This window comes from Macaca fascicularis, chromosome 6 (assembly GCF_037993035.2).
Source record: "Macaca fascicularis isolate 582-1 chromosome 6, T2T-MFA8v1.1".
Lineage (NCBI taxonomy): Eukaryota > Metazoa > Chordata > Mammalia > Primates > Cercopithecidae > Macaca > Macaca fascicularis.
Genome location: NC_088380.1, coordinates 122,652,712 through 122,675,653, shown reverse-complemented (window position 1 = coordinate 122,675,653; position 22,942 = coordinate 122,652,712). Strand labels below are relative to the sequence as shown.

The 22,942-nt window shown below is 37.8% G+C and overlaps 1 protein-coding gene and 1 long non-coding RNA gene across 2 annotated transcripts in view; one reads left to right on the top strand and one right to left on the bottom strand.

The window, feature by feature from the left end:
• LOC135971406 (uncharacterized) overlaps window positions 1–4,868 on the top strand; it is a 52,601-nt gene extending 47,733 nt beyond the window's left edge. The window contains exon 3 of the long non-coding RNA XR_010587574.1: window positions 4,733–4,868. This is a non-coding gene — a long non-coding RNA (uncharacterized lncRNA). The remainder of the gene's footprint in view (window positions 1–4,732) is intronic.
• A 3,471-nt stretch (window positions 4,869–8,339) lies between these two features.
• Window positions 8,340–22,942, bottom strand: part of LVRN (laeverin) — a 73,754-nt gene continuing 59,151 nt past the window's right edge. The window contains exons 16-20 of the mRNA XM_005557559.5: window positions 22,562–22,669; window positions 21,665–21,832; window positions 21,341–21,478; window positions 14,337–14,412; window positions 8,340–11,233 (exon numbers count right to left, since the gene is read on the bottom strand). Coding sequence (XP_005557616.2) covers window positions 11,093–11,233; window positions 14,337–14,412; window positions 21,341–21,478; window positions 21,665–21,832; window positions 22,562–22,669 — 631 coding nt within the window. The 3' untranslated portion in view covers window positions 8,340–11,092. The remainder of the gene's footprint in view (window positions 11,234–14,336; window positions 14,413–21,340; window positions 21,479–21,664; window positions 21,833–22,561; window positions 22,670–22,942) is intronic.

Here is a 22,942-nt window from a genome sequence, read left to right as displayed (position 1 = left end):
TTCCTAAATAAACTTCAATGTATGAAACCAACAAAAGTGAATCTCTCCTACTTAAAGCAGGGGATGGGATGGGAGGCAAGGGCCATGCTGGTCCTTCTCTTTGTCCCAGCGTAGCCCCACCCCTTATAGCTGACATAGTCAATAACTGGCTATACTTAATCAACATTTATGGAAACCATAAAATACTTCCACTCTTGGTTTTCCCTAGAGAAAACCCCTAATGCAGTGGTTTCATTTTACTGCTGAGAAAAGGGCTGCTCAGAGGAGAGTTGCAAATTAAAAATGGAAAAACATATAGAAAGCAAAAAAAAAAAAAAAAGTCTTAATTGCCTTTAAAGGAAAACATCAATAAGAATATTCAAAATGCATCAATAAATTTAGTACAGATGTTTTCACAAATTTGACATCTGAAACTGGAATTTATGATATATTAAATTTCTCATATTTTAAACACTGGATTCATTTAAATCTGGTTTATAGTTATAATGGTTTACAGAAACTATAGGAAACAGCATTTCGGCTAACATGAGCTTTCATGAGAAATGTAAGCATATTTCTAGGTTATATTTTTACAAATAAAGTTTATTTATATCAAAAAAATATCCCTAGGTTGTAATTCCTGCACAGTCTATAATTTTTCAATGCAACTATAAACCCAAACAAATAGTGACTTGACAGCATGAAGCTAGTCATTTTAGAGTTTCTATAAGCTCCTAAAAATATATCTAAATAATGTTTGCAAAGTAGATGCAACAATCTATTTAAATGCATTTACCTAAAGTTTCTTTTTAGAACAAGTCCAAATTTAACTATTCTTATGATAATTATCTTAGAAATTTTCCTTTGTTTTGGACACCCATTTCTATATGAAGCACTGCGTGTTATTTCCAGGAGCTTCCCACTTGACACTATATTATTTCTGGTTTATGGAAGATTTTTTTTTTAAAGCTTTCAGAGAGGCTTCTCAGAGTGTAATAGTATCTTAACCATGTCCTAAATTAATAAATAAAAGGAAAACCCAAAGGTGAATGGGGTTTAGCAGTAGAGAGCATGGGTCTTAAATTCTAGCTTCTGCTTCTGCTAGCACTGTGACCTTAAACCCCTATTTCCCCAAGTGTTGAGATCAGAACAATTATACTGACCTGAGTTGGTTAATAAGCCATTGTCTCTCAGTTCCAAAACCACCTTTTAATGCTCTGCTTTGTGATGTTAGGACTCAGACTACGTAAACCACATTTTAGCTTTGCCAGCTCTGCCAACAGGCTTGTCGAGGGACGTGGAAGGTTGGAAGAGAAAGAAGGGGCTTGCTTGCTCCTTCCTGTTTGTTTCTAATTTCTGTCGGTATCACCCAAGCAATGGTTTTTCCTTCTGGCAGTGGCTGTTGGATTCCAGTTCTCAGGATTCTTCCCTCAGTCTCCCAGACCAGCTTAGTAAGTTCCCCACAGAGATACCAGCAGCAGCTGGCCAGAGCCGCCTCCTCAGAGGTATCAGTCCAGCTCCAAGGGGCTTTCCTCTGAGTTTTTGAGGCATCAGCCCCAGTCAAGTTGACCCTCTCCTTAAGGTCTGGATCCTGGCTGGGCTGAGCCCTGTCTCTGAGATTCTGAAGTAGCCACACCAGCTTCTAGGTTCTAATAACTCCACCTCCTCCCTTGTTACCCCTGCCCTAGAAGTGCTAACTGTTTCTTGTAGTTCCTGTCTCGATGTTATCTCGGCCTTACTCTTTTGTCATTTTGGTTCTCCAATACCAATTCCTTGTAAACAGTTCTCATTCAAAAAAGCCGATTTGGTTTCTGATTTCCTGACCAACTATAGAGAATTCTAGGAAATAGATTCTCAAGATAAGATTCTGAGCTTAGGCTTGATCATGACTTTGGGTTTGAACACAGTGCTGACTCCTAGTACTCCCACGATTAATCAGCAATCATCTGTGGTTGATTACAAATGAAATACCTACTCAAGCAAGTGCCTTCTGGGACCAAGTGGCTGCTTTGTTTAACCACTATGAGGATCATATGGTGAGATAGCTATTTCTGTGTGCACTGGAGTGCTTACGAGATGAAAATGACCAACTTGAGACATGATCAGAGAACCAGAAAACTTCTAAGGCAGCTGTAAAAGAGTCTCTTAAGTTTTGTAGTTGCTCTGTGGGATACATCATTACAATGCAAGTTGAATTCACAGCCTTGCCAAGGCTCAGGTGTGAGCATTAGAAGATTGGTTGGGAAGGAGAGAGATCCTGAGATTTGGAATAAGGACATCTGGGTGAAATCAAACAAAACAGAAAATCTTATATTCCTTCATCCAAACTTCTATATCCTGGTAACTTTAACTTTTGCCCATTATTCTCCAGTTTTAAGGCTGAGAACTACTTCCCGAACTATAACTTGGGGTTCTTCTTTTGTTTTTTTCACTTCTCTAATACTTGTTTAACAAATCCTTAACATTAAAATCTCTTTGCTAAAACAAGCAAACAAAATTGATCTGGCTTCTGTTTTTCTAACTGAAGCCTACTGGACACACTGCCTTATAGGGTTATTTTGAGGCTGAGACAAGGCACATATAGCACAGAGCTCAGTATGGTATATCACCCACAGAAGACACTCAGCAGGTAGTAGAATTTCCCTGCTGACCACATCTTTTCCCTACTTCGTTGTGCTACTTCTAGTCGAGCAGGTCAAAACTTCTCTCTGAACTTATTTATAAAAGGAGGTAACATTTCTCTAAAAATGGGGGTATGTGTTGGGGGAAATGAAGGAAAATATCAACCTTGTGAAGAAATGAATGATAATTCATTTCTAGTGCTACTACTAGTACTTTCACCCTGCCTCCCTCTCACAGGAATTCATAAACACTGAGGCCACCCTCTAGTGCCAGGTGATCAGAAAGGTCTCCTGCTCACTATTGACAAGTCAAAGGAACACTTTCTGGAAGAAACCAGAGCTATTCTCTGTTATGGAGAATTCTCAGGACAATCTCCTAAATGAACCCTGAGAGCCCTGGCATCACTAAGGATTGTCCCTACCCATAGGAAATAATGGGACTAACCACCTGTGTTGATCTCAAGTAAGACATGCAAACACTAAAGAACTATTCTCAAAGACAAGGTGATCATTTCACAGAGGATAGAAAACCCCAAACTCTTGCAAACTCCATGCTTAGAGCCCCTTTAATCCTCTGATGTGTATCTATGAATCCTGAGAGGACTCATCACGTCATCAAAATCGTCCACCTTCAGTAGAAGCCTGAGAGCAGAGAAGGTGACAGCCTCATCTCATTGCTTGGTATTGTTTGTGAAAGAAAGCAAAGACAGTGAGGAAGCCTTTATATCCTGCTATTTCTTTTCCATGGCAATCAAAATAATTAAAGTGCAGTTCAGCCAAGGACAGGCAAGTATTCACATACACACTATTCTCACAAACATATACTCTATTATAAATACACACACAGCCTTTTTTTTCACAAAATAAACTTTTTAGCAAGCAAAATAAGTTATAATATACTTTTAAGAATATAGCTTGGGTAGAAAGAGTTTCTATTAAAAAGCCTGCAACTTACTATTTTGAAAATCCTGATCCAAGAATCTACATTTTAAAAATAGAGTAGATAATATCTACCTGTGTTCTTCATTCTGTGCCCCTAAATTCCATTTAGAATTTTGAAGTGATGTTGTAGCACCCAAATCAAGATAATTTTATTCATCTAGTTAGATTTTCTTCAATTAAAAAATTACAGGTGATCTTAATTTATGATGAAGTTATGTCCCCATAAACCTATAGTAAGTTGAAAATGCAGTTAATGCACCAAACATCATAGCTTAGCATAGTCTACCTCAAATGCTCTGAGAACACTTACATTAGCCTCCAGTTGGGCAACATCATTTAACACAAAGCCTATTTTATAATAAAATGTTGAATAGCTCATGTAATTCATGGAAAACTACACTGAAAATGAAAAAAAAACAGAATAGCTCTGTGGGTAGTCAAAGTATGGTTACTATTGAATTTGTATCACTTTTGCACCATTGTAAAGTAAAAAAATAGTAACTCAAACCACGGTAAGTCAGGATTGTCTTAGTGAAAGGAGGTGGTAATATGCACCTAGCAGAGAGTTGTTATTTCATTTCTACTAGATAGTAACAATTAAGAATACTTAGCTACGGGCCAGGAGTGGGGGCTCACACCTGTAATCCCAGCATTTTGGCAGGCCAAGGCAGTTGGATCACTTGAGCCCAGGAGCTCAAGACCAGCCTGGGCAACATGGTGAAACCCTGTCTCAACTAAAAATACAAGAAATTGCCCGGGCATGGTGGTGTATGCCTGTAGTCTCAGCTACTCCGGAGGCTGAGGTGGGAGAATCACCTGAGCCTAGGAAGTCAAGGCTGCGGTTAGCAGAGATGGCAGCACTGCACTCCAGCCTGGGTGACAGAGTGACACCTTGTTTCAAAAAAACAAAAACAAAAACAAAAACCACCACAACAAAAATCCCAGAATACATAGCTATGTATCAGGAATTATATGCTACCTTCCAAGGTCCGCCGTGGATGCCTCAAACTGTGGATATTATCGTACTCTATATACACGACTGTTTTTCCTGTACATATGTACTTAGGATAAAGTTAATTTATAAATTAGGCACAGTAAGAAATGAACAACAGTAACTAACAATAAAATAGAACAATTATGACAATATATTGTAATTAAAAATATGCAAATATGGTATCTTTCTCTTTCAGAATATCTTATTGTACTCTACTCACCCTTCTTGTGATGATGTAAAATGGTAAAATGGCTACGTGATGGGATGAAGTGAGGGCAATAACACAGGTATTGTGACATAGGTGGAAAATTCCAGAAATAAACAACTCTTAAGTTTCAAATTGTGTACTGTTCTTAGTGGTGCAATGAAATCTCTTGCCCTCCTGCTTCGGCCCACTGGATGGCAATGAGTCACCATGTAGTCACCTTGGCGATTAGAGCAACTGTTGCAGTATTGCAGTGCTTGTGTTCAAGTGACCCTTATTGTACTTAATAGTGGCCCCAAAACACAGGGTAGTGATGTAATATTTTTGAACTATAGTTGACCCTGAGCAACTGAAACTGTGGAAAATGAAACTGCAGCTAAGGGAAGACTACTTTACTATGCTTCTAGATGTGTACTGTTTATCACTGATTATATAAAATGGTAAAATATTATTAGCTATTACTGTAACATGGACTAAGTCAAGTTGTTGGCATAATAATTTCAAGTTACATGATTCACCTATGTATATGTAAAGGTCTTCCCAAAAGTCTTACTGAAATTGTAAGATTGAATACTTTTGGAAGTATAAAGGCTACAAATTTTTATATAAAAGTTTCAAACAAACTTTATTTAAAAGTGTAATGACTTACATTTATTTTACATTTATATAGCTTTGTTGATTTTGAGTAATACATTTTAAAATTTTAAGTTTTTAGTCCCTCTGGTTGAAGATAGGAAATGTTGACTGAAACAAGAAATTAAGTCTTTTCGGACAACTTGCATTTCCAACTTGGGCATAATTATTAAAATGTTTAGTAGATAACTTCAGGATTGTGGCTGTGGCCATTACCAAATTTTAAAGAAAAAAGTGACTTGAAATGAAAGTGCATTGCAGTTCCAGTAACAAATAACTCTTTTATTTAAGTTTAATTTATTCAGAAACTCATAGAAAAGCTGGAGTTACTATAAAAATATTTTTTTCCTGAATCAGCAGGTTATTGTTTCACTCCTTGATGTATATTTCTCACAACCAAAATATTTTCTACATAAATACAACAAACTATCAAAGTTGAGAAATTAACAATGATAGCATCTAATCTTCAGACTCCTCCCAAGTTTTGCCAATTGTCCCTGTAACATTAGTCTTTTATGGCAAAAGGAACCAGTTTAGGACCACACACAACATTCAGTTGTCATGTCTCTAAGCTCCTCCAGTTTAGAACGGATCCTCTGTCTTTCCTTGACTTTCATGACCTTGAGACTTTTGGATATTATTGTTGCGGCATGTCCCTCAATTTGTTTTTTTCTTCATTATTAGATTCATGTTTGCAGCTTTGTTAGAAGTATAACAAGAATAATGATGTAGTTTTGTCATTTCATCTTATTAAATGGAATAAAATTTCTATTTATCCCACTGTGATGGAATATCATTGGAACTGATCACTTGAGTGAGGTGACATCTGCCAGGCTTTTCCCATTGTAAATTACTCATTTTGCCTTCATTATTCAACTGTACTTTGTGGGAAAGAACTTTGAAATTATGTAAATACCCTTCCTCATCAAAATTTTAATTGTTATTTAGCTCATGATTTCCCTTACTGCTTTATTATTATGATTCTCAAACTTTCCCAGATTAGGCCAGTGGGGTTTCCTTCAAGCTGGCTTTTGGGTCCATTTGGTATGTCCCCATTATTTTTTGTAGTACTTCCTTGCTTTTTGCTTCAAAATATGTTCCACTTTTAATTGCCCCTTTCCTGTCCTGTCCTGGCCCTGAAATCAGCCATTTCTTCAAGGAACTTTGGCTCTTTTAGTGGAGAATGGCATCTAGAAGTCAAGATATGGGCAATAGCTGTGCTCATTATTAGGGTTGTCTTAGTTTGAGCTGCCATAACAATATACCATAGACTGGGTGGTTTAAGCAATAGACATTTCTTTCTCACAGTTCTGGAGACTGGAAGGTCCAATATCAAGGTGCCGGCAGCTTCGGTTCCTGGTGAGAGTGCTCCTCTTGGCCTGTAGGCAGCCACGTCCTCTCTCTGTGTTCACGTGCCGTTTTTGGTGCACACACATGGAGGGAGAGAGAATGCTCTGGTGTCTCTTCCTCTTCTTGTAAGAGCACTTATCACATCATGTGGGCCCCAACCTTAAGACCTCATCTAAACCTAATTACCTCCCAAAGCCCTCACTTCTGAATACCATTACCTTGGGGGTTAGAGCTTCAACATATGAATTGTTGGAGGATACATTCAGTCCATAACTAGGTGTTGCTGCTGCTACTCTCTCTCAGGAGGGAAGCTAGAGTCTAAATCCATTAGGTTGGTGCAAAAGTAATTGCAGGTTTTGCCATTACTTTTACTCTTTCTCTATCTCTATGTAAATAGAGATAGATAGAGATGATGTAGATATAGATATATTGGGTTGGTGCAAAAGTAATTGTGGTTTTTGCCACTAAAAGTAATGGCAAAAACTATATCTATATCTATGTATATTCAGATAAAGAGCAAAATATATCTACACATATTACAGCTGTTTATTACATACTTTACAAATACTTATGAATCTATCTATATATTGAAAACTATGAGTCCACACAAATACTTCCTATTCCATACCAGAACAGTTCATTCTTGTTCCCTTCATTTGAATATCTGTAACTCCCTTCTCCAACTACGAGAAGCCTGTATCCTATTATCATGGATGTATTTTCTTGTTTGCCCATAACCCTGTGGCGACTCACCTTTTATATCTGCCTCTCTCCCTCCCCATGTGGATTCCCTCCTTACCCTCCCCAGGCTCTGATACCTCATACTAGGCCACCTTCCAACATATGTATATCCTCTTTACCCCACAAGGACTTGAACTGCCCATTTTGGGTTGCACAACCCCCATTAGATGCCCTTCTCACCCTATCTGGGCTCTAAGTCACCATGTCATAATCCCCTCCACCACCGTGTGCTAACCTTATTCACCCTGTCTGGGTTCTGATATCCTGCTGTGATCTCCCCTCCTCTGTGTGGATTCTTTCTTCACCCCATTCAAACTCTTAATGCCCACTTCAAGTCATGGGCCACCTTGCTCTATTTCACCTCTAGGACTGACTTATTTATGAAGGGAAGGGAAGAGGAAGAGCCAAATAACTCCTAAAAATGTGTGTTGTAGAGATAACCTTTGCTAAATCTTGTTGAATTAGAGAGAAGAATGAGCCAAAGGCAACATATGTATGGTTTCAAATGCTGCTAACTGTGCTAAATCATTCTTTACATGGGGGAGGCAGTTATATTTACTTGTAAGCATCCCTTAAGGCTTTGCTTTGAACATGGTAATCCTGCTACAGTTCGGATGAGAAAAAAATAGCTTTTATTGGAGCAAAGAATGGATTAAACACGAGAAGTAACTAAGATGAGCTACATTTTAAATCTCATCTCACTTTGCTTCTTCATGCCTCCCCCAGAATAAATTGCTATACAGATTGGTCCCAGAGATCTAAATTACAAAAGATGTTGAACATCACACTAAGGCATTTGTTCTTTCATTTAAAGTCAACAATAACAAGTCACTGAATGGGTTTGGGCAAAACAAAACAAACAAACAAAAAGGCATAAGATTGTGAGAAAAAATTTAATTTCTAATTACGAAATTGGAAAAAATCATGACTATATTGTATACATTGTTAATTATTTTCAGGAAGAAAGGTATACAATAAATGGACTGGGTCAGGGAAATCATTTTATAGTTGGGGTGATAATAGACAAGCAGTTTTTATTGGTTAATAAAGTATTAATGCCACACAGACAAATCAGCCTCAGTACCACTCCCTGACCTGTTACTGCATTATTGCTACCACAGAAACCAATCAACAATTACTTGTTTTTATACTTTGTATAAGGTAAAGCATAATAAAATGCAGTGCTTAAGTAACCAGCTTCATCCAAGTAAGTAAAAATGTTATATCATCTATTTTTTTCCTCATATTTAGAGGAAAGACTATTAATCAAATATTTGGGCATTTGATTTTGGAGAAACACCTTCAGCAGTATTTAATTACCACAGAAGCTAAGATGTAATAGGATTCAGTTTAACTTTTAACTGTCTGGAAAGACCAGCCTACATGCTCTTTTGGCAAGATCAGTAGTTCTTGGCATCACCCAATACCAGGCATCAGAGCCTTCTTGACCCTGAGTGTCAGCTTCAAAGCACACTTGGTGGACTGAGACCATGGTTGTGTGGGAAGACCAAGGAGTGAGGATAAAAACAACCAGGCAGAAGGAAGGCAGAGGTCACTGGAAAGAGGAGAAAGGGGAAAAGGGGAGAAGGGAAGAGGGAGCTCGAGAGAGAAACAACAGGAGTGGAAATAGAGGAGAGAGCTATGTATGGTTTGAATGTGTCCCTCCAAGGTCATGTGTTGGAAACTTAATCCTCAATGCAATGTTGAGAGGTGGGACTTTCAAGAGGTGATTAGGTCATGAAGGTTCTGCCTTCATGAATAGATTAATGCTCTTATCATGGGAGTTGGCTAGTTGTCTTGGGAGAGGGTTCTTGATAAAAAGGATGAGTTCAGTCCTCTTCCCTCTTCTTTCTCTTGCCCTCTTGCCTTCCACCATGGGGGATGACACAGCAAGAAGGCCCTAGTGAGATGCAGGCCCCTGGACCTTGGAATCTCCAGAATGATAAGAAACACATCTCTGTTCTTCACAAATTACCCAGTCTAAGGTATTCTGTGACAGCAGCACAAAATGGACTAAGACAGAGAGGAAGAGGAGGAAGAGAAAAGCAGTTGAGAGGACACATGAAGACAAAGTTATTGAAAGATGAGATGCATTATCAGAGGAAATATGGGAAATATAGAATGTTTAAGAAAAAAAACAGGAAAGTATCTCACCTACAACACTTTGAAGGCATGCAGATATTTTATTGCTGAAAATTTACATTTCTAAATTTGAAGAAGAAATTCTCTGACCTGTGCTTTCGTTTGTCCACGTGGTGAAGCCCCACAGCCTCCCCCTGACACTCAGGGAGAACCCTCTTGTGAAGCAAATATAAAAGCAAAATTTTGTTTCGTATTTTCATTTATGGCTGCCTTAACTTATACAAGAAATAGGAAAAACGTCTTAGGTCACATTGCTTTGAGCTTATGTAACACCTTTAAAGACTGTTAATTGATGTCATACTCCTTAACCTTTACAAATATCACCCTGAGGTGGAGATCTGTAGTTTTACCCCATTCTACAAAAATAAAAATAAAATAAAAGATTAAATCATATACACAAAGTCTACAAGAGGAATGATTGGCTTTAGTTGTCTTGTTTTAATCAAGCATGAGAAAACTAAGCTAATTCCATATACTGGGACTGACCAAAATGTGTAAAGTAAGTTAGTCCACATTACAAGTAGGTTCAATTTGGCCAAAAGACACCATGTTTCAAACTTAATCCCCTGAGTGCAAAACTGTAAGATTATGCTCCAGTTAGCCTTGTAGTTCTGTTTCCTTCATTTCAGGATTCCTTTTGCCCTAAATAGTAGTCCATACTTCCTATTGTCTTTTGACGTCATTATTTTCACTCATACGCTTAGGCCGAAAGGGTGTCCATCCCACTGGTGAATACACAATCAAGAGCTTCAGAGCAAAGCCTTCATCTCCACTGTGGCCTCCACCACAGCAAGCCTAAGTGCACTTCCATGGATCCTACAATCATTTGTCTTTTTGTGACACCATAAAATTCAGTAACTAGCAACGCATGATTCAATGCAGGATATACTGTGGGAGAGAGAAATGGGCAGGAGAAGACACACTTCTTGCCTTTAGGGCTCGTTAAATTGTCTCCTCTTTCTTTTTCAACTTGCTTTTCTTTGGCTCTTCTGTCTTCTAGTGAATATACTTTTTGAGTTTCTGTCTTTTCATATTGTCATGTTATCTTCTCATTAGTCTTTTCGATTTTCAATGTTGAACTAAATAAACCCTCGGGCCTGGCTAAACTGTTATTTCCCTCAGCAAAGAATGTGCCACTCATTAATGCCAATGATTTTATATTCCACTGGCCTTCACAACAAAATAAGCAAGACTTTCTTAGGTTAATTTGTTTTTACACAACATTTAAGGTGGATTCTGTGGGATTACAGCCCAACGTGAAGTGACATCTTTCCCAGAAATACAGCAGCATTGGCAAAATTGTCAGCAATCACCCAACCTCAGGGCCAAACATGACAATATGAGAAGAAAGGCACTCTAAGTAATAAATGTGACTGAAATACAAACAAAATGTATGGTTTTCCAGACTCATAAAGTATTGGAAGACAAAACTGTGAGCAAACTACATTATAATAGGCAAGAGGAGTGCTGAAAGGTAGCCACAAGCTATGTGTTTCTCCTTAGCCATGCAGCCATCCTGGCATTTTGCTTCTTGTTTTTCAGATTTTCATTCTTTATTGTCTGTAATTTGGCATGAATGCTGATCCTCGAGTGTTCCTCCAACATGTTACTGAAAAACTGCTGCAGCTGGAAGGACAGAGAGACAGATGATCAGTGCAATCTAACTTCCCATTTGGACAAAACAAATATCTAAATGCTAAGCAGCAACATGATTTTGTAAATTGGTGATGATGGTTGGAATGAGTAGAAATGTATACTCCCAGATTGTGTGTCCCTGGGGAGACTGTGACTGAGACAATGTGATGAACACCACACCTACCCCAAAGAAGCAGATGTAGACAGGAAGGTCCATGAAGCAGAAACTATGCCTTATTCATTGCTCTAGTCCCAAAGCACATATTAAGTCTCAATGAATATTTACTGAAGGCAAATAGAGTGTTCTCTAAGATTTGCAGACAGAGATACAGTGAACCCCCTCACTTTTTTTAAATCTCAAAAGAAACTGAAACTTCCAAAGCTCAAAATTGGTACATAATAGTTGCATCTTTACAACTGTCATTCTTTATTTGAGAACACTTAGATAATGAATTCGTCCATTGGCTGAATTACCTCATTGGGTCAGGTCAAGCATACAGTTATTAGAACATTTGTTGCAATATTACGTATAAGTCAGACTCCAAGTGAAAAATAAGTTATATTCCAAAATATAAATAAGTTGTAAGTTTTTTCAATTTTCATTTTACCAAAAGTCTCTTTTTGTATCAGTGGATTAGAACTCCAAACACTTACAGCCCTAAGATGAAGATGCACATTCCAGTTCACAACAGCTCACTTCAACCCTAATATACTCAAAATTGCATAGTAATAGGGCTATCAAGCCTAATTACAATGTAAAAGAAATGTTTTAGGGAAAAGTAAGTTAAAGAGCCAGGAACAATCCTCCCCCACTCTTTCCTTCTCTGCTCACACCCGCCAGGAGGTGGTAACCAACAGCCCACAACTCCACATCACGGACAGTGTGCCCAGGATTGGGCTCCTGTAGTGGTGGGAGGGGAGTGGCGATGGTGTTTGGGCTTGTGGGTGGGCTTTATGTGTGCTTGAGAGTATGTCTAGCGGGGGAACATAAAAACCAGAGCCAGAGATGCGGAAGGTGTTTGAAAATTGTGCCTTTGGAGAGGGACAAGGGAGGCAAATGATTTCATTTTCACTTTCTTTTTTATTATTTATTTCAGATACTACCCTGTGAACTGATGCAGCCTAGCAGGACTGCTGGACATTAATAGTTGTTGGCAAGGATATTCATCTTAGCTCATTCATTTATTTTTTTAAATTGCAACAATTTAACTACTGCTAAATCCATTTTTCCAATTTTGAAAAGCTGTCAGTGACTAGAATTTTGAAATTTTGAAGATTGCTAAATTTATACGAACCTCATTTATTATTCATTAACAACAACAAAACTTCACTAGATTCTGTAGAGGCAAACTAGATATACTTAAACTGTACAAGTCAGTGAATTTTGACCAATGTGTACCCCTTTGAAACCATAGACACAATCAAGTACATTTTCTCTACCCTGAAAAAGGGCCCTCAGGCCCTCTTGCAGTCCATCTCTCTGTCCCAAGCAACCACTGATCTGCCCTTTGTCACTATAGATCCATTTGCATTACCCAGAATGTGACTGGTTTCTTTTACCAAACATAATCACCTTGATATTCATCCATGTTGCTACACAAATTTTAAAAATTTCAGGATAGTATTCCATTGTGTGGGTATATTACTTTTCCTTATTCATTTACCTATGGATGGGCATTTAGATGGTTTCCAGTTAACATTTTAAAAAACTGCCTGTTTCCTGACATGGTTGTGCCATGTTACATTCCTCCCAGCAGGATAAAAGAGTTCCAGTTGCTCCATATCTTTGCCACCATTTGGTACCATAAATCTGTCTAATTTTACCTACACTACTGGGTGTGTAGAGGTTGTATTTATATTGTATCCTTGTTTTACTTTGTGTGAAAGTATCTTTTTGTAGACATTTGCTTTTGTCTGCTTCGTTTACTTTCTGGTTACAGCCCTTTGTTCTTTCAGAACTTCCCCTTCCCCTTCCCAGTGCCTGTGACTTGGGTGGGGCTGTTCGACCCTGGCTAGACCAATCAGAGTATTCCATCTCCCCTGGACACAGTGATTGCTGCCTCTGACCCAAGTAGGACCAACCAAAGTGCTTTTTTCAGGGCAGGAACTCTTGAAGCTATGAGAAAGTATCCTTCCTTCTGCAGCTGGGAGTGCTGAGGATTATATAAGCAGGGAGCTATGCTTCTCTCCACATGGAAAAAGACTGCCTAATAAAAATTCAGCCTAGAGGAAAGCAAAGCCAGGAAACGGTAAGAATCTAGAATAGACAAAATTAAGATATCATCTCAGTCCTCAGGGAGCTTATTGTAGCCTCATGGGGTAGACATATTTACCAGTGATTACACTATAAGGTAATAAGCACTATGGTAAAAATATATTCATAGGATTACTTGAAAGTATAGATGAGGAAAGGGTATAAATCCTTCATTAAAAAGTTCCCATAATAGATAATAGGAGCAGAATCTTAAAAGATGATTAGGAATTATCCAGCCAGGAACTGGGATGAGGAACGTTCTCCAGACAAAAGGTAGAGTGTTTCTGAAATCCAGAAAATGTGAAGCTATACAATAATTCAAGAAAATTTGTAAGTGGTACAGTATAGCTAGAGGAAATGTGTTTAGGGGTGTCTGTCCATCTCTCTTGCCCTCTGACACTTGGTGGTGAGGTGAGCAAAAATGAAGCCAAACTGTAATGTAGGGGCCAGATCATGAAGGGCCTCATGTGCTAATCACAGGATTTCAAAATTTCTTTGAAAAACTATAAAAAGCTACTGAAGCTCTGGAACACAGCAATGACTGGCAGTGATGGCAAAGGTGGGACAGAAGGAAGCCCAATCTGGGACAGGAACCCTGGGCGAGAGTCCCCTGCATTCAGGTGAGAAAGGATGAAGTACCACCCTCCATGAACAGGTGATATCTATTTCAGGAGGAGGATACAATTAAAAACACTTCTTCACAGTGATACAGCAGCAACAGAAGCATAGACTGTAATAATTCAGATAAGCATATTATTATTTTTAATTTTAACAAGTCCAAATTGCATAAAAAGTGGTTTCCAAATTATCATTGTGTTTCATAATATTTAAAGTGCTTACCTCCACAATCTGTAAATCTGTAGTTATGGCTCTCCCTATTGCATATATTAGATTGATCAATGATTGTGTGCCATACCTACAAGGCAATAATATGTTAATCAAGGGTGGAAAGCATTTTGCAAAATAAAGTTATATTTTATACAGCAGATGAAAGCCAAGTGTACGGCCCCTATTAATTCCTATGTCCTAAATCTAGGTAAAAACATGTATGAACTAGTTTAGCGTCATCTTTCAATAGAAAATCCTATTAACACTAAGGAAATATTGATAGTTAAATACTTATATGTGTTACACAAATCTGTTATCTAAATCTAAAAAGTTCTTCTTAAAAACAACCATTATCTATTAAAATGAGGTAGTTGGAATACACGTCACATGTCTCAATACAATTTCTAAAGGAATAAATAAATATATAAATTGTGTCCCGTAAAAAACAGTAGTTAAGAGAGGATCCATTTCAGAACTGCTGACTAAAGCCCCCTGAACATGTATTTAAAATGTTGTTTTTGTTCGTGCTTTTTTGGAGAGAAGATCCGTGTCTTCCGATGTTCTCTAAATGTTGGTGACCCTGAAGGCTGGGCACCATGGCCCTACCTGTGCTTGTTTCAATAGGTGTGGTAATGGAAACTTTCCCTCTCGTTTAGTGTCCCTGAATATCTAGCAAAAAAAATCTTAAAATAACTGTGAAGTATTGCTATGAAAAAACAGCAGATACTTACCTACTCAAAGTGTGGCTGTAGTTAAAAAAGTAAATAAAAGACTTTTGGGTGCATTAAAAAAGAAAGAAAAATTAAAATAGGGTTATTATAATGGACTGACCAAGAGATGGTTGAAGAGTTAATATACACAATTGATTTACTTCAAAAATATGTACTTGAAATTAAAAATTATAAGAGTTAACTTTGGCATAATATACTAATAAAGGTGAGAGAAAATAGTGCTGCTGTTTTTCTGAGTTCCTAGCTGTAACTTACACTGTGTCTACCTGAGCAACGTGAAGGACAATAGAACTCTGCATATAATTGAGGCAAGCGAAACTGTTTTTATGAAGAAAGAGGAAACATTTCTTAGTTCTCTATTTTAATTGGCCAACTAGGCAGAAAAAACCTATAAAATGACTCAAGAAACTTGAGTTCCAAAGAACTCAAATTCCAACCTTAAAAATAAAAATAGAAAACAGAGGAAACCTACCTATGGTGCTAAATGTGTTAATTTCTGCCAGACACAGGAGAAAGGTACCTGAGGAGGCAGGGCTGGGTTTGACATTACCTTGGACAATTTATAAATTGTAAAAATGGAAAATAACAGATACTTAGAAGCATTGTTCTGGAGCATAAATGAGATAATGTATATGGAAGCACCTATTAGATTACCTGGCACACTTCATTCCTTCCTGCTCTTGTCAACTTCAAGAGGGGCTATTTTTGAAACACATGATTTATCATTCTTGTTGAGAGAGCAATCTCTTTCAAATATTACTCAACAAAACTGCATTACAAATAGTTTACCCCCATCACTGTTCAAATACATTCTAATTAATATGAAGTCAAAAGCCAATATGAGTCAATATAGTAATCCTTTTTAAAAAGTTCATAACATCTAACATTAGTGTGGGAACAGTGATTTCAGTACTCCAGTCTGGCTCTCCTTTCTGCCTCTCCCTCTTCTCACATTACCCCTCCCTTCATCTCCCCTGCCATGTCAGATTCCTTCTGGCAAGGATGGCCACGCGGCAAGCATGGGGACACCAAGGCATCCAGCCTGATCCATGCCATGGGAACAGACTCCAGTGCTTGGACCCTCCCCTCTGAAAACCTCTCACTTTGCTTGTGCTCCTGTTTAGCCTTTTTGGCTGTGTTCCCCAACATGAAATACAACCAAGGAGAAGTGAAAATGATTCCATGTTTTTAAGCTTAAGACTTTAGGCAATATAATAACATGTGGAGAAAAAAATCAAGTGCTTAATGAAGAGCGTAAGATTCATTTTGGACAGGATGAGTTTAAAACTGATCATACTCTGTATTCTATATTGAGATAAAACTGGCTTTTCTGTATGCTGTGAAGCCCATTTAACAGAGATGATAATGGCACAAATAATGCTTCTACCACATCCATTGAAAAGTCCCAAAAATACTATTGCTTCACCCCCATTCATATGCTTCCATAGGACCTATTCATAGCTATGTGTACCTACTGACTTTTCTGTAACTTGAAATATAGCTCCATGACCAATGGAGTCTTCGTCATTGGAATGAGTATTCAAGAGATCATCTTTGGCCCAATAATTAACTAAACTTTCCCACACCAACCAGTGCAATGCTCTGTACATGACAGTGAGGGGCAAGACCAAGCCAAAAGTTGTTTTATTCAATCAAATATTCCAAAATGTATTTCCAGATTAGGCTTCCTGGGAAGAATTCTGGGCCTGGCTGAAAGGAACAGCGGTTCCTGCGCCGCTATTGGCGATATACTCAACTCCAACATGTGCCTTGGTGTGGAGACGATGTCTGTGAGCTTGCCTGCATGTCACTGTGAGACATATGCCCATGAGTGCTCTGAGATAAGGGAGGGATATACTCAAAACCACAGCACTGGTCACTTCATGCTCAGGGCCAAGCTGGACATAAGATGGTATTTTTTTGTTTTTGCATTTAGGCAAGCTGCCTCTGCCAGCCTGTCTCTCACCCTGTAGAAATGGAGCATAAGATCCCAGCAAGATACCACCTTATGGGAGGGGTGCAAAGCCGCTCTGCTCGTACTCCCCCTGATTCTAGCTGCCACAGCCAAGACCAAACCAGCAACCAAAAGCTCAACACATTAAAAAGCAAAAACAAAAATAAAATGAAAACTTCTGGAATAAGAAGTAGATTATTCAAACTTTTTCATAAAAAAGCAACTGACTATGGGCAGAGGGAAGGATGAGTAGGCACAGCACAGAGGATTTTTAGGGTAGTGAAAGTATTCCGTATGATGCTACAATGGTGAATATGCATCATTATACATTAATACATCAACACCCATAGAATGTGCAACACCAAGAGTAAACCCTAACGTAAACTAGGGACTTTGGGTGATAATGATGTGCCTGTTTATGTTAATCAATTATAGTACAGCTATGAGCCATATAACAATGTTTCAGTCAACAATGGACAACATTAAAAAGGAGCCGAAAAATTCTTATCCCCTAGCAATGTCATAGTCTTGTAACATTGTAGCACAATGCATTACCTTTTCTATGTTTAGATATGTTTAAATACACAAATACTGGCTGGGCGCGGTGGCTCACGCCTGTAATCCCAGCACTTTGGGAGGCCGAGGCGGGTGGATCACTAGGTCAGGAGGTCAAGACCATCCTGGCTAACACAGTGAAACCCTGTCTCTACTAAAAAAGACAAAAAAATTAGTCAGACGTGGTGGCAGGCGCCTGTAGTCCCAGCTACTCGGGAGGCTGAGGCAGGAGAATGGTGTGAACCCAGGAGGCGGAACTTGCAGTGAGCCGAGATGGCGCCACTATATTCCAGCCTGGGTGACAGGGCGAGACTCCCTCTCAAAAAACAAAAAACAAAAAACAAAAAACAAAAAACAAACAAAAAACCCACAAATACTTACAGTTGTGTTACTACTGCTTCCAGTATTCAGTAACATGCTGTACAGGTTTGTAAACTAGGAGCAATAGACTATACCATAGAACCCAGGTGTGTGGTAGGCTCTACCATTTAGGTTTGTGTAAGTACAGTCTGTGCTGTTCACACAAAGACTAAATCATCTAAGGATGCATTTCTCAGAATGTATTTCTGTTGTTAATCAACATGTGACTGTAAATGTGTGGCTTTGATGCAGGATGTTGATAGAGGGGGAGCTTGTGCCTGTGTGCTGACAGGGATATATGGGAACTCTGTCTGCTCAATTTTGCTGTGAACTTAAAACTATCCTAAAAATTAAGTTTATTAATTTTTTTAAAATCAACTGAAAAGCCACTTCATTTATTTAAACATTTTCTGGAATTGAGATAAATAAATCACATCATGAGAAGGGCTTTCTAAGTAAAACAAATTTAAAATATTTGAACAAATCTTGGCATCTCAAAATGTTTAAAGGATATAGCATATCTTTAAAAAAAAATAGAATTTTGTTCTTGTTGCCTACTCAGGCTGGAGGGCAATGGGTTGATCTTGGCTCACTGTAACCTCTGCCTCCCGGGTTCAAGCGATTCTCCTGTCTCGGCTTTCCGAGTAGCTGGGATTGCAGGCATTTGCCACCATGCCTGGCTACTTTCGTATTTTTAGTAAAGACGGTGTTTCTCCCTGTTGGTCAGGCTGGTCATGAACTCCCGACCTCAGGTGATCTTCCTGCCTTGGCCTCCCAAAGTGCTGGGATTATGATAGGCGTGAGCCACTGAAAATGTAGATGAGGCATTAGTTAAGTACACATTGAAACATTAAATATTTTCAGTAGTACTCTCAAAAAAAAAATTATGAAGTATGCATTTTCTTACTTAGGAGGAAGTAAATAGAGAGCCGGGAATCAGAGCCAGGGGACACGCTTTCTAATTCAAGTTTTTTTATTTACTAGGTGTTGACTTTAAGTTATTTAACTTCTGAGTCTTGGTTATTAATTGGTAATTATTTCATGGGTGGCTGTGAAAACTGTAATTATTGCATATATAAACACATTATTTTGTTTTTTAATTTTTTGGTAGAAATAGAGTCTTGCTATGTTGCCCAGCCTGTTCTCAAACTCCTGGGCTATAGTGATCCTCCTGCCTTGGCCTCCCAAAGTGCTGGGATTATAGGCATGAGCCACCGTGCCCAGACTAAACATGTTATTTTAAAGAACAACATCAATGTGTGTTTTTCATTCTAAACATGAGACTCTAATACTGCTGAGGGATGTTATCAATAACATAAAAATAGAAATTGATAATATTGAGAAAAAGAAATAAAGTGAAGGATATAGGGACTTGTAATAAAGCACATACATCATATTATCTCACTAAGATAATAATAATGAACACTAAACATTTATTGTGTACCAATCACCTTAAATAGCACATTATTAAATTATCTTAAAGCCTATTCATTATTATCCTCATTTTATGAATGAGAAAGCTGAAGCTTAGGTTAAAAATCTTGTTTAAGGTTACATATTTAGCACTCTCCTTATCCTAAGATTGATCTGATTCTAGATTCTATTGCCTTAACTCTTTGACATACCATGTCTCTAGTGGATACATGAAAAACTAAAGCACAATAAATAAAAGGACAAAGGACAGTAATGAAGAGACACTTTCCATAGTTCTTAGAGGAAGAAACCACCACTTTGCTATACTGCTCTAGTTAAGTCTATCCCCATCCCCCAGTTCTAGAACTGACCCCCAGTAGTGTTAACACACTGTCATAATCACGACAGCCTGTGTGTGTGTTTCACATACGACACCAGTTAGAAACAGGACATCACCAATGAAGAGCACACAAAATAAAACTCCTTCACATGATATTCAGGGCCTGTTATCACCTGTCCTTCTCTCTGACCCTCAACTTACCTTCCCACCCCATCTCCTCTCCAGTGTGCTAAGCTCCTGCCAGTTATTGTGACTAGTCTCAAGTTGGCCTCCCAGCTCTGCCTCCAGGCATTTCCTGATGTTCTGTCCTCCAGGAAGAAGGAGGAGATTTGCAACTATGCTTGTTCAAATCACATGCACATCCCTTTCTTCCCCTTAAATCCCCAAAAGCCCTTGTCATCTCTCCTCTACAGCATTTATCAGATACCAAGTCCTAATCCCTTTACATCTCCAATAACAATTTGAACTGCATCTTGATGTAGAAAAACTAAAACTTTTTATTACTAGAAAGAATCTTACATTTATCGAATACATCTATTATTCTATAGAAGAAGAAAACAAGGCCTAAATGTTAACTAATGGGTGTTTTTAAGTTTCAGAACCAAATGAGAGGGTTGGAAAATTTTGTTTCTCCCATCTGTCTTTCTTCTGGAACAACTGTTCTACCGGCAAAATGACGCTTTGTTTACATCAGCATATCCCAAGCTGGAGTTTGGAAGAACTACACCTAGAAGATGTTGTGTAGTCAAACTGTATGGAAAACTCTAAGTTTCCTTCTGCAGGGCTTCTTGGATACTTTATAACGCTAAAATGCACTGTGAGTCTGCAAAAGTGAGGGTTAAAACAGTTTCAAAACTGATGGAGCTATTGTCTCTTCTGTCCCAGAAGGCTTATCATCCCCATCTTCATGAATAGCATCCAGTGGAATATGCGTGAGAAAAACTAATTGCTAACTTGTTAGTGATCAGTCACATTTTAACAAATTCAGTATAGATACTTTCCATATCATTAATATAAAATTTAATCTGGCATAAGCATTTTTACTTATAATGTTATACTACCTTCATCATTACATTAGGACTAGTGACATACATATTATCATGTCAAATATATCTGTTTAATTAGTGATAATTAAATATTCAGATGTACAAAGAACTAAGTAAATGTTCCTGTGCCATTTTGACTATAAATAAAATTTTAATTATTAAGTTGAACTTTTATTTCCTTCTTACAATCCATAAATAATGTTACTGTCTATTCAAACAAAAGTATTAGCAAAATTGAGCAAAACTGCTGACTATAAACTAAGCCCTAAAAACAAACGCATAAGATGTAGAGAGCAAATTAATTTGAGTCTGAAACACTTTTTGTGCAGAATGTGCAAGAAAAGTGAACTAAGGCAAATTTATCAGAAGTAGCATAGGCATCTATTTTATGAGTATGGCATGTTGCTAACTAAAAGATAAAAATATTCAAGCCATAGTTAAAAGTTCATGCATTGCTCTTCCATAACACAGGCAGTTTGTAGTGAGACTAAACGAAGGAAAAATGATCACTTTTCTAGTCAATGCAAAAGACTTTTGTGACCTAGCTAGACTACAGCTGAGCTTCCAGCGCCAAACCAGTGACCTAAATGAAAGAAAGGTCTCACTCTCCTTCTTACCTTTTACTCACAGCTTGCCAGTTGTCAACTAAGAAGTCTTTTGCGACATACCGGCCAACTTCAGATGCTGCCACAATCTCAATTACATTTGTTTCATTAGAAGTGAATGGAGATGTGCTGATGGCATACTCCATAAATCTGCAAAAGTGCATTTGCAAAAAATACATTTTAAACATCCAACATAGTTAATTTAAATAAACGAAATCAAAATCGCATGGTTCTAAGATCGTGCAGCACAAATATGCATCATTTTCATACTTACATTAGCACATTTCTATTTTTTTCCATTACCAGGAAATTTCAAGGTAAGTTGAGCATAATCACCTGTTAAGTATCCATGGGTCTTTGCTGCAGCTCATTGCATAAGCAAGTTGAATCTTTTCTTCTTCCTTTGTTGTATTAGTGTAAGTATTTAACAAGATGTCCCACTCTTTATCACTTCCCAAGGCAATGCCATAACATAAAACCACATCTTTAATTGGATAAGGTATTCTGTAAAATATAAAATAAAATGATATTTTTCATAGTAGTTATGTTTCCCCAGGTTATCATACTTTAGAGTATGAATCTAGAAAAAATATTTGTAGTCACAGATATAAAGGTCAAAAGTAGGAATCTAGGGAGGCAATTGTCAGAACTGTCATTAGCATTAATTCCATGAGAAGAGATAATCAATTCCAAACTAAGGGGCTTTAAGAAAGAAGGAAATTAGAATAGTATAGAGTATATTGATAATACAAGTTGGTCTTGTATCTCATATCTCATTATCACATTTCCTAAGAGTCCATCTGAGGTGGTATATTAAAGGTAATAAAACCAAAATGAGAGTCTCAGCGCTCAGTGAGGCAACAAACTAAGAGAGAGATGGAGAGGGAGGTGCTCTGCTGCACTCATAGATATAACAATCACAAACAATCATAAAGAACAACCTATTAAGATTCAAGTCAAGCAGAGACAGCTCCAAATAAATGCTTATTGGAAGAATGCATTGGCAGTGAAAGGTCCTAGGTGACAATTCATTGTATAAATTCTAGTCTATTGTTATACACAGACCCACATTAAACACTGGTTTTTTTAAAAAGGTATTTGAAAAGAATAGTAGGAGAGAGCGCCTAACCAAGTGAAAGCAAAACACTCATTCCCACAGTGAGTACATCAAAAAGGGAAATTGCTGGTGCTTAAATAGGACAAAAACAAGAGGAATTACAATATTACTCTTACTCATTTTCTGGATGGTCCACCCATTTTGTGAAGAGTTCTTTTGACAGCTGAAGGCAGTCTTCAAGGCCCAACCAACACGCAGTTCCAAAAAGTTTTTCCAGTGATATTCTTGAAGAAAAAGTCAAAGAAAAACAGTTTATTTTGCATTACCACCTTCATTTTCTCTGCTTCCAAAAATGTGTGTTTCATAAAAAGATGGGTATTTTTAAATATCCTTTCAATGACATTGGGTTTGTTTAAAAAAATTGCTTTTGTGGATGACAGAGATATTTAAGATTCAGAGAAATATTTACTGAGAGGCTCCTAGGCACCAAAAAAAGCTCCTAAGACCAGTATTTTTTGAAAGTGAGAAACAAATTACTGCCATCCTTCATCTCCCTC